Raw genomic sequence first — 12,586 nt, 5'->3', positions numbered from 1 at the left:
GAGGCCAGGTTTTCTCTTTAATGCATATAATTCGTTCATTTGAAATGTAACACATTTTTAGTTGCCAGGAGTTTACAGAGTAGAGAGAATGCCAGTTGAAATTCTCTGGGAATGTTGATACTTGCTTTACTTTAATCCATGCTGTTGTTACAGCCATGTATGTCATGTTAAAGCCATACAGTCTAGGCAGATGTGGGCAAACAAAGAGAACAGTTCAGTGACTTTTGTATCAGTTTTCATTATTATAGTCTCCTGATTCTTTGCCTCAGGTTCGGCTCAGCGTTTTCTTTTATTCAGGACATTTGGGGGTGTTTGCCACAGTGAAATTGCTTAGTCTTCCTTTCTTGATTTTTAAGGTTCCTTTTCTTTCAAAGATAGATCTCTTTAGTGGAAAGTTTGTGTTTTCTAATCTGATGCTGAATGAGGGCAGCCACCTCAGCTGTGAACAAGGCCTGTGGCAAGGAATAGGAAAGAAAGTGAATTAAATTATACTCTTACTTACAGGACAACTGTGGATTATCGGCATCATTATCTCCTAGGTATCCTCCACTTGGACTTTTCAGAAGTAGTGGTATGGAACATGATATGTATGAGAAAATTATAGGTGGGAGAAGCTCCTGAACTTTCACTACTGGCTCATTCATTTACCAGCTCCTCCTTCAGGTGTGGTGGCACCATGATTATACTCAGAGAGGAGAGATGATGTCAGTAGAAGATAGTGTGATGTACTCGGGAGTAGCAGGCTAAGAGTCATTGCTATATTGATCCCCACAACAGCTGCTGGAACATTTTACTGTCTTAAAAAATCAAAATAAACTTCATCTAGAAAGGCTGTTGTTAAGGGCTAGGAGTGTCTATTTTTGCCACTAATAGAGATGCACAGGGTTCAAGAGAAGAAGTGCTTCTCATTCGATAAAGAGGAGAGAATATCTGAGCGCAGATACCAGTTGCCTGGTTTTGACACAGCTGCTTCTCATCATCACTGGAGAGAGTAAATGTGAGAGGAGGGGTGAGACATCTCTCAGCAAAGGAGCCAAAAGGAGCCAAGACCAGAGGGAGGCAGGAGCAATGATTTATTTGGAAGTCAAGACCCTTTGTGCACTGGTAGGAGTATCTCTGTGAAGATCTTGACCATTTCATGATACTAAACGCTAAACTGAGTATCCCATTTCTGTGTTGTGTAAACCTAAGATTTATCACAAATGCTTTTTCTTGTGCTTTTCTTTTTGTGCTTTTTCCGTGGTGTTCCCTGACATAGCATCTTCAGCCACTGAAGCTGTAAATATATCCTCTCAGGGAAAGACGTCGTTGCATAATTTTGCTCTAAGTATCAAAATATTTATGAGGTTACTAGCCCCTTTGTGATGCCTATTAATTTGAAAGCAGGGTTTCAGTGCCCTGCCTCTGGGCATTTGAATGTGTCTTGCTTTTAAGGGAAATGCTGTAGCTTTACTCTTTCCCTAAAAAGTAGGACAGGATGGTATTCTCTCTTCAGCCTTTTTTTTTTTCCTTCTCTTCATCTGTTTAGATGTTCAGATTCTTCTCTTCTTTGTTTTCTTTGCAGTTTTCTCCTGTTTCTTAACTGTGACCTTCCACTGTCTCCGTATTTTTCCATTTAATCAGATCTATCAGGAGCACCATATAAGAACCATAAGAATGGTTTGGCCATTGCAAATTTTGGATGTTCTTGTTGGAGCTATGTCTTGAACTTTGTTTTGTAGATGTCATAGGGAAACTGTTTTAACATCTTATACAGTCTTAACCCTCTGTTCTGTAAAATATCTTGAATATCTTCTTCTGGCTGCTGATGAAACACTTTTGACAAGTTCTATGCAGAGTCATGGCCAGAAAAAAGATGACAAGATGTTACTAGATGTGTTGTAAGTGTGAATTAAGAGAGAGAGGGAGAAATGTGAGAAATGTTGGGGCTTCAGTCATAAGGCAGAGTGTCTTGGAAGTAGAAAATAAGGGAATATGATTGATACCAGTTTCTGGTTAAGTGGATGTTCAAGGACTGGTGTGTGAATGTTTCAATTCTCAGACTTTGAGAGTAGATTCTACTGAACTATAAACCAGGAGGACTGTCAAAACAGCGTGCAAGGCTCTAAAGACCTGGCATGGACAACTTTATGTAGTCTGTCTGATTTCTAGTGGGGGTACTTGGAAAGGCAAAGTTAAACTGTTTGCAGAATAAGAATTTTACTTTATAAGTTATCAGGAACGTTAGGGCTAAAGTGAAGAAATCCATTTGTCTGAGACTGACAGATGCCCTTTCCAGGTTTGCTTAAAAATTTGTCCTTAAACCCAGCCTACAGAAGACAAGGACATTGAGAGGTTTAAAATAAGACTTTATGAATGAACTACATTTAAAATGAATGGAAAATACCAAACTTGGCTTCAGCCCAGTTCTTCTGTAAGAATAGTTTTACCAAGTGGCTTGATTGGATGGTAAGGCTTCCAGGAGTGTATAGGGATGTGTATGTTTAACAATGCTTCTCCTCAGCAGTGAATTGTAGAAATATTTCAAATATTTAATGGGTTGACATATCTCAGTCGACTCTTTAAGATGCCCATCTTTTTAAATGTACTGTTGCTTATTGCAGTCCATCAGCATTGCTTTGGGGTTCCCTGTACAATGGTTACCTTAACAGAAGCCAGAGGAGTACTCTGTTATATACCAAGTGAAATGTAGCCAATCACCCAGGTGCATGTTGTCTTGTACAAATTTAATTCTGAAACATATTGTGGAGAAAATGGATGATTGTTGCTGGGTGGAGGCTAGGATTGACTGGAAGATCCCCGAGCTTTTATGCACAGGGATGCATGCAGGTGTTTGGTATTCATGGAATGGTGAAAGTCCTTTGATTAGATGATAGATGAATGTGGTGGGATGAGGGATATATGTATATCTTTGCTCATCCCCCTCTTCCAGATTAGGTCCATATCTGTCCTGGAACAATCTGTCCTTTGGGGTGTGTGGAGAAGGGAAAGGGCAGTCTTTATTCAGTTTGTCCTGCTGCGAATTCAGTGCCTGATCACGGTGTCTTTCAACACTGAAACTTCATGTAAAGTTAATGTTTTTTTAATCGCTATTACACTGATCGGATTAACATCATGGACGTACAGGAGAGCACTTTGTACACCCTCACTCTTGCTTCATGAGCTCTTGAGCTATCTAGTTCTTAAGTCTTTAAATTCCTCGAGTTTTTTACTTTAAATTGAATCTAGACTTTGGAAGTATTGCAGAGACAGAGTGCAGTTTGAATTCAATTCCATTCAAATTCAGCTGACTAGTTAAAGCTGTGATTCATTTGCTTTCTGCTGTTGACTTTGCTGGATGTAGGTATATAGAGGTACAGATGCCAGATGAACTCCTTCTAAGCAGACGTACTTGTGCAGCAGATTTCTAGATCTGTACGGTGAATAAAGCATTTATTGGCTGTAGTTATGGCATAGAGGGAGCAAAACATATAAATCTCTTAGTTTAAGGGCAGTGTGGAAAGTTTCTTTAAAGAGTCATAGAATAATTCAGATTGGAAGGGATTTTGGAAGGTCATCCATCTAACCACACACTGAAAGCAGTGCCAGCTACATTAGGTTATTCAGAAATTTGTCAGATTTTTAATACCTTGAAGAATGGAGATCCCACAGCTTCTTTGATCCTATTTTAAGGTCTGACCACCCTCATATTGATTTTTTTTTTTTTCCTAGTATCTAATAAGAATTCCCTTGTTGCAGCTTGTCTCTATTGTCTCCTGTCATCAGACACCTCTGAGAAAAGTCTGGCTCTGTTTTTCCTGTACCCTCCCATTAGGCAGTTCTAGACAGCAATAAGATCCCCCCTTCACCTTCCGTTCTTAAGACTGAACAAACACATTTCCCTCAACCCTTCCTCATGTTATCACGTGGCTTGAGCCTCCTAACTGTCTTGGTGGCCTGTGCTGGACTAATCCCTTCCTTCAGCCTGCTTGCGACACATACCAATACAGCCCAGGATGTTGTTGGCCTGTTTTACTGCTAGGTTCCACTGCACAAGCTGGACAGGAATGTATAACATACCCTATGTCCTTTTCTGCAGATCTGCTTTCTGTCCATTCAGCCCCAGCCTGTCCTGGTTTTGTCCTGTTTTTGTTGGAATATTTCAATAGGACTTTTCAATTGGTTTTGTTGAGCTTCATGAGGTTTGTACCGGATCATTTTTCCAGCCCATCAAGACGTTTCTGAATAGCAGCCTTGCCTTCCTGCGTAGTGATCACTCTCCAATTTGGTATCATCTGTGAACTTCTGGGAATGCACTGTGTGCCATCATCCAAGCTGTTAATAAACATGTTAAACAGTAATGGCTTTAGTATTGATCCCTGAGGGACATCAATTGGACTTTGTGTTGCTGATCACAGCCCTTTGATCCTGGCAGTCCTTCCGTTTTTCCGCCCATCTTATAGTCCACTTGAAAACTGTGTGGTTGCCCATGTGCTTAATGCATCTCCAGATGTATAGCTACAGGAATCTTCTTGGGAAAGCTGAGCCACCTTTAACTCTGAAGGATGCTGCAAGGTTGAGGACTCTAGTAGACTGCAGAATCGAGATTAGCCTCATTCTGTTTTTAAGGATGGAAACAGGCTTTCGTCCAACTAAATGAAACAATTGTGAAGCTTATGCCTGTGGTGAGGGGATTGCTGTGAAAAACAGGTTTGGAAGAGGACACACAGAGTGTACAGAAGAACAAGTGAGAAGACAAAACAAAGTGATTGGAGGAGAGAAACAGTTACCAAATGTTTTTCTCAATCATACATTTTTATGTTGATCCTAATTTTTTTGTTTGGTTTGTAGAGAGGGTTTCGACAGACAAGCTCTGAACAGTCATTAACCCTTACTGACTATTTAGTCACAGTCCAGGATTTTTTCTGAGCATTTGTTCGTAAATCTGTTCTGTTTCAAACAGTGATTATTTGTTTCCTAATTTGACTCCTAAAAATGAGTTTAAACTAGCATTTCAGGCTGATGTGGTAATATTACGTTGCAACTCTTGGTTTCAGGCTGAACAGTGCTCAACATAAATAGTCTTAAAATTAAAAATGGAAAATGGTATGCTCTTGCTTCCTTGCAAGCTGCAATGCATCTTATTGTGACACAAAATGGATTCTGACGTAGCTGCAAGATGGGATATATATAAGAACTAGTTATACTGGTGTGGATATCGGCCTTCCCCTGCATGAGGCAGGAGGAGTTGATAGGAGCATGTGTGTGGGTCTGTGGTTTCTGAAACATTAGTTTAAAACACTAATTAAGCTCAACCTGATAAGGTGAGGTTGCAGCACTCTCCGTGCTGTCCATGAAAGTGACTCAAAGATAGAGGAGTTACTCAGTGGCTGCAGGTGTATTTTACTGACCTTTGAGGATCCCTGTCATTTTGTGCCTTTACAGCAAGGTAGATTACATTCCGCTGTAGCCATCTGACACCCTCCCAACCTCAGCCAGCGACCCATTCTTTCTTGGTATTAACTGTTGGGTCTCTCTGTTCTCTCACCGTTTAGTTCAGTGGCAATATATCTTGCTGAAAGCAGCTTTTATTTCTGGTACAATTGCTTGAAGCTGCCTTGGTGCAAGGTGGCTGATCTATCTCAGCATACTGTGGCCCAACGGCTGGAATCAGCATAAGGTGAATTGCAGGGCACACACCATGGGGGAGGGAGGAAAGGTACCATCCTTTTAAGTGGTAGCTCACATCTAAATCAGATGAAAAGTTTTGCAAATCTGTACCCTCAGGCTTGTATAGAAGTTCTGCAAACTCCCAGTGGGGGCCTGGTTAAGTCTGCAGCTGTGAGTGTTTTCCAGTACCTCTGGCTGCAAATCTTTTAACAACTTTAGGTGTCTGCCTCTACTTAAGTAATATCTCTTTTCTGCCTTGTCAAATGGAAATAAAAGGGGGAATCATGAACTTTTTCCAGTCTCTCATATTTGCAAGAGCATAATTAGGATGAAGCTATTCTTTGCACATTATTTCTCAGAAAGTGTTCTAGGCTGCAGCTTGGTCCTGTTGCAAGGCATTCCACAGCAGTAATGCAAAACATTTAGTGTTTATTCATACCTATCTCTGGCTGGTAAAAAGAAGTAGCTATAGACCAAATCAAAGCAACATTACAATTGCTCTCTTTCTAAAACCAAAGTGCGTCTTGAAAATTGATTTCGTAGTAACAGATGGAGAAGCAAAGAAAAGGGGAGCTGCTTTTTGGAAGCTCAGACTATTGGGAGAGACGTCAGAAACTGAGGCTTTCCCACGAATCTGTTTTCCAGATGCAAGCCCTCACAGAGGAGCGGTTGGGGAGGGAAGTTGCTTCTAAACATGAGAGGTGTTGAAATGCAGGGTCAGAGCTGATTTAGTGAAATGTATTAACTTTTTGTAGCATGGTAAGGATGTAGCCAAGTAGGAAAAAAAATCCTTTGTCTTTTTAATTATAATATTTTTCCCCCCACAGGTATAGCCTTTACAGACCTCCCTGTAAGTACACCTATTTTCAGTATTTTAACTAAAGATGCAAATAGAAGGGAGGGGGAAAAGTTTGGGGGTGCGATATATTTTTCTGATGCCCTGTTAAAATGGTAACACAGATTAATGAATGGTATGGATGAAAGTGCTCCCTCTCCTGAAACTTTATAATTCTACAGCTAGGTATATAGGCTGCTCACAGGCCTCCTGTCCTCCCTCACCACCAGTAAGAATATATTGCAAGTTCTTCTGGAATTAAATCATGGATTTGCCCTTCTTCATAGGTCATGGTCTTCCAAATGCAGCTTCCACTGTGGGGAATACAATATGCCATTCACTTGAGATTCAGCGTATGCAAAGACACTTGAGTAGCCACTCATGTCCTGTCAGCAGAAAGCACAAAAATGCCAAAGATATTATTGTCTGCTTCTCCCTCTCTCATCCAAATCTTGCAGCAATGGAGTCCTTCCTTTTCCAGGGTGGTGGTTAGGGAAGGGTATTTCTGTGAAAGAAGTTTGGGGTCAGCCAGCCATGACCTGCATGCTTATTGCAATGTTTTTCTGACAAGCTTCCAGCCATGATCAGTAACCAGTTCATGGAATTGCTACAGGAATATATTCAGCATCTATTCAAGGTTGGTTATTATTCCTCTGATTCACCAGGCACTATACTGAATTGCTCTTGCATGCAGTTAAACCAACTGAGGTTATACCAAGCAGTAACATGCAGTTGGTTCTCACAAAAGCATGGCTTTCTCAGTAGTAGCCAATGAGCTGTGGAGGAAGGGGGGGTTGGAAAGGTGAAAAGGTTGTTCTTTTTCAGACCAAAGGTCTGCCTAGACCAAGGATCCTGTCTGTAACAGGAGCAGGTATTCAGAAAAAGAAGATAAAAACAGTTTAAGTGTTTAGCAGTCCACTGAGTTCATTTCTCTTGCAGTGACACGTAGAACTTCTTGGCCCCCATGTTGCACACCTGTCTCTGTATTTAAGAACCCTAAATGAATTTCCTTTGTGGAGCTTAATCTTCATAACTGGTTTTTGTTTTTTGGCCTCTACAGGGATCAAGTTTCATGGTTGATTTCTGTGTTGTGTGGAAAAATACTTGCTTTTCTTTATTTTACACCTCCTGTGAAAAATTTTATATGTTGCCTGTAGTTTGTATGTTATGAGAAATAAGGAATAGCACTTCTGTTCACTTTCCTAATGTGATTTATGACTTTACATATCTCTGCCATACCCCACTTGGTGTCTGTCCTGAAGGAGTTCCAGTTATTTAGTTTACCTTTGTAAAGTGAAGCCTTTTCTGTAACTTCTAATCATCTCTGATACCCTTCTCTTGTCCCCTACTAGTTTGAATGTAGCTTCTCTGAATTAGAGGTGACCAGAGATGTGATCATTGCTGGATATTTGGGCATGCTGTTTCCTATGCATAGGCATGGTGATGATTTATGTTTAGTGTTCTGTTCCTTTCCCAGTGGTGACTAATGAGCCTCTTTTATTCTTATTGGAAAATGTGCTGATGCTTTTACAGAATTTGTCCATAGTAACTTTCAAGCCGCTTCCTGCATGGTATTAAGTAGTGGTAGTTTTCCTGGTAGTTTTCGTCCGCTGGGAAAGTTGTTCATTAATTGCTACCCTTTATTTCTATTATTTCCTATTTATAGGAAATTACTGGGGCAATCCTTTCTTCTTATCCCCTACCCAATTAGCTTCTTTAAAAAGCTATTGGTTGCACCCTTAGCAAAAGCATTTTGAAAATTTAGATATGCTTGTATCAAGTGGGTTGCCCTTGGGTGCATGTTTATTGGGTCCTTTTTGAAGAACTGAAGTTTTTTAGATGTTATTTACATCTTTAAGATCCATACTGACCTTTCAGAAATATATTTTCCCATGCACTTGCTATTTTGGTATTTTAATACAGATTCTACCAGTGTATCCAATGTGAAAAGAGATTGCCCTCTCTGTGGTTTCTTGGCTGCATCAGGAATCTTTTAAGGGGCTTGTACCACATTTGCCATCCATCCTTAGTGCCGTGGCTGAACTAATCAGTGTAATTGTAATCAGCCTAAATCGCACTAATTCTTTGTCACTGTCACAGTTAAGATATTTTTAAAAAGTGAGTGGATATCGCTTATTTTTACTGATATATCTACAGTGTGAAATAAAAGAGGGCCAGGGAGCAACTGTGAGTGCTGAACTCTGAACATCCACACTGCTGTCACTATCTGGCTCCAAGTGGCTGTTTGAAAGTGAAAGTTCTGGAGTTGTTCTCTCAAGAAGCTGTTACCAAAAGACTATGAGACCACACCAGCTTTGGTTTGTTCCATCCTGTACTGTCCTCCAACAGTATCTGGCAGACTTCTCATTCTCAAAGGTCCATTCTCTGTGCTATTCTCTGGGCATCCAACACATACCAGAGGAAACTGATCTAACTGACCTTGAACAATCAGATGTATTTGGCCATGGTTTGAGTGGGATGTTAGACTAGATGACCCACAGAAGTCCCCAACTGGATTCTGAGGTCCATTCTTTCACTCAAGGAAAGCACTATTTTAGCGGGCTGCAACAATAGTCTTCACGTTATTATTGTGCATATGTTTTGCTCAGTTCAAGTACCAAAAATAATTAGATCTAAAGGTGCCAGAAACACCATATGGGGTCCAGAGAAGACTGCAACCAAGTTCTGTGTAGTGTGGACATAAAACAATATGCGTGATTTGCCTAGCAGTCATTTCCTGACATTTTATTTAGCAGTGTAGCCATCCCTGTGTATCAGATGTGCTTCTTGTCTTACAGGGCTCTGATTGCACACCAGGTTCACAGAAGGACAGCAACTTTTCTCAGAGACATTTTGACAGAGTGGTTTCATTAAGAACAGATGAAACATACCCTACGCTGCTCAGACTGCCAGAGAGGCTTTCCCAGCTCCAACAACAGTGGAATTAAATACTCAAATTGCCTTCTCTCAGGAGATATTCACTGATACTTACCAATACATGTGTGCAGTGAGATCTCCCCTGCTTTGAGGGTTGCTGTAGAGTTCAAGCAATGTGGAACTGTTCATTTTACATATCATAGGCTGTACCTGGAACAACTCCTGCTATCGTGTTGTGGAAAGGACAAAATGTATTTCAAATGTTAAAGCTGATGAAACAGGTACTTCTGGCAAGCAATTTTGGGCTCTGGCTCCAAGGCAACTCCTCTCAGTGTCTCTGGAAGTTATGACTCTCAGATCATTATGGCTCTTATAAATCCAATGGAAAACATCCTTGTCACTTTTTAATATTGCATTCGGTGTTCTCTTTCTGTGAGTTATTTCACAATACTTTATTCACTTGGTCCAAATGAAGGTTATTAAAGTAGAAGAATATTATATCTATTCATCAATGTGAACCTTTTAGTGGAAAGTCTTCTGGCAGCCTTGCATTTGGTAGCAAGTTGAGATTTCTGTGCTATACCCCTCCTTTTAGTTGCTCTTTGTTTTCACTCTGGATATGGATTACGTTAAGAGTTACAAGTCTTTCAGCTTAGTTAATCTATTTTACCATCTTCCTTCTATTTTTTTCACCATTTTGTTTTCTCATTTAGCTAGACTGTTCCACTTTCTGAGATGAGAGCAGTCTTCATGTTGTGATATACAGGTCATTACTATTTAGTCTCTTGTCAATCAAAAATAGCTGTCAGATGAACTAAAACACACATACTGTCACTTACATCTAAAGTGTAAGTTACAGTTTTGTCGCTTACAGCTATAGTGTTGCTGTAGTGCTTGGCAGTACAGATTTGGCAGGCTGAAATATCTGTCCTTTTTAGCATGACTTGAATCTTTTTGATCCAGAATTTAGTGCATAGTGAACTAATGTATAAATTTAATGTCCCCGTGTAGGCAGTTCATGGCAATGTTAAGTTTGTATTATAATTATATGATAAACGTTTGAGGAAGATGCACTGGAACAGAACATGCGGAAGGTCTGCTACAGTAGCAAGCTCTGGCAGTACTGCTGAGGTTGAGTTCAAAGCCCTTCTGAGCCCAAGGCCTCCCCCATAACCTGCTATTTCTAGATCTCACCAGATAATCATTGCAGGGTATGATGCTTGTTCATGCATGTGTCCTCCAGAGAGATTTTGTTTTAGTGTTGAACAGGAGGAAGATCTTGTCAGTTGTTTCCAGTGATTAAATGGTATCTCTGGAATTCTGCTTCTGGCTTTTAGAGCAGCAACTAATCCATAATGCTCTTTTTCTGAGCCAGAAAGGAGAATGGTGAATGCCCTATAGGTCTTCCTGTTCTAGAGAGTTGTCTACCATGGGATAATTGGCCTCTAGGAAGAGGGCAAGAGAGGCTTGACTGAATCATTTCTCCCTCTAGCTGTGGATGCCAACAATTGCAGGAGGCTACTGCCTCTCTGTGAGTTTGAGATAGTCCTCTCCAAGTGGCTCAGTTGCCCTGCTATAAGCTTCATCCTAAGGATGCCTGCCCCTTACTTCTCTCGTTCTCATCTTCCTTTTTAGATATTCTTTTCTGGAATTATTTCCTTGTTCCCTCACTCTTGTGGACTCCTGTGTCACTCACTTCCTCCATTCCTGGCTTCTTGGTTATTCTTCCAGACAGTTAAGGACACTGCTCTTTTTTGAGAGAAAGGACCTTAAATCAAAAGTCTAACTCGGGTTTGATTATAAAGACTGTAGTCAGAGATCATAGAAGTCTTGGTATGTTAGGGACTATTCCTTGATTTCAAGGTAAGGAAGAGAAAACAAATGCCATACGGAAAATATAAATGCGTTTAAAATTTAACTGCAAATGGGAATGGAAGCCATTGTCTTACTTGGGTGACCTGTATAATGACTTTGAGGTTCTCTGATTTGAGCTGCCCAACATGCATTTTCTTGGTATTCTCTCTATTACATACCTATTTACTGAAATCCCTGTGAGAGAGGCTTGAAAGCTTTTTCTGAGTTACAGCCTATGCAGTGTTGGAGCTGACTAGTAGCACGCATCATTAAGAAAACTAGGCAATAAACACCACAGCCTTTCCAGCTTTCAAGGTGAATTAACTCTAGAGTGATTCTGTTGACATCAGTGAGATTACAGAAGGAATTACTTGACCCTTCAACATGTTGCCAGCCTAGAAATTGTCTCCTTGAAGAGCATGTTGCAAACTTTCGTTTCCAGAGGCAAGTGATAAAAACAATATTTTGCAATATTTGCAATAATAGGAGGTTGAAATGGATACTGTAGATTGAAAACCACATTTTCTTGTGATAATTCTGACACTCAATGAAGCATACTTGTTTCAGCTTGTTCTCTGTTTTAATCCCCTCTGAAGAATGTTTACATTTATATGAATTTATTTATGTTGACATAAAAAATTACATTTTGGCTTAGCATAGGCTGATGTTAATATGAAAATTACTTGCAGATAGAAGTGAATATCCCATGAAGATAATTTTCTCTTCTCTTATCAATTTAAATCAACACTTAAACCTCTTTACCTCTCTCATTTATGCAAGCCCATTTCAGGTTTATCCTGCCTGCCAGTCTGCTGAAACAAATATATGAGGGGAGTAGGAAATCTAAAAAAGGAGAATGTGGAAGACTGAGATTGCAGGGACACGAAAGGAGGAGGCAGTTAAAAGAAACTCAAAAGGAAGTAGGAGGATATGAGGAACAAGCCATCAACATCAGAGGGAAGAGGTGTTTCAAAAGTCACTGGGAAAGTGTGTCTGGAACTTGGCAGGAGAAGCATCAGCTAGTGGGCTTGAAGATGATGTCTCCCTGCATCTGGCAGGGTGGTGATGGTGGTTTGTGTAGTTGCTGACATTGCTAAACAGAAGACACATGCCATGTGTGCAAAATGGAATTCTAACCCAGAGATGAGTTGAGACTAATTTAGGGTAGGCATCTTCCCCCTCAAAGATGAACAGATCAAGAAGTGTCTGAAAGATAGGCAGTACTTTGGGGCTTGGGGTTGTATCTTCCAGTGTCTCAATATTTTGGGGGTGTGATTCATGGCTTTGGAAGTTCCTGCATTCATGATACCAAACACCGAAGAAGTGTAAAGTATGGACTGTGGAAAAGATCTGATCCCTCATTAGAAATAT

The 12,586-nt window shown here is 40.3% G+C and overlaps 1 protein-coding gene across 7 annotated transcripts in view; it reads left to right on the top strand.

The window, feature by feature from the left end:
* Nucleotides 1-12,586, top strand: part of RANBP10 (RAN binding protein 10) — a 77,089-nt gene that overhangs the window by 46,155 nt on the left and 18,348 nt on the right. For 5 of the 7 annotated variants that reach the window (XM_062586220.1, XM_062586219.1, XM_062586218.1 and 2 more), the window contains 2 exons: nt 6,477-6,499; nt 7,056-7,121. In XM_062586220.1, coding sequence (XP_062442204.1) covers nt 6,477-6,499; nt 7,056-7,121 — 89 coding nt within the window. The remainder of the gene's footprint in view (nt 1-6,476; nt 6,500-7,055; nt 7,122-12,586) is intronic. The other 2 variants (XM_062586222.1, XM_062586221.1) reach the window with 1 other exon arrangement.

Source organism: Rhea pennata, chromosome 13, assembly GCF_028389875.1.
Source record: "Rhea pennata isolate bPtePen1 chromosome 13, bPtePen1.pri, whole genome shotgun sequence".
Lineage (NCBI taxonomy): Eukaryota > Metazoa > Chordata > Aves > Rheiformes > Rheidae > Rhea > Rhea pennata.
This window is presented reverse-complemented; position numbering and strand designations above follow the sequence as displayed.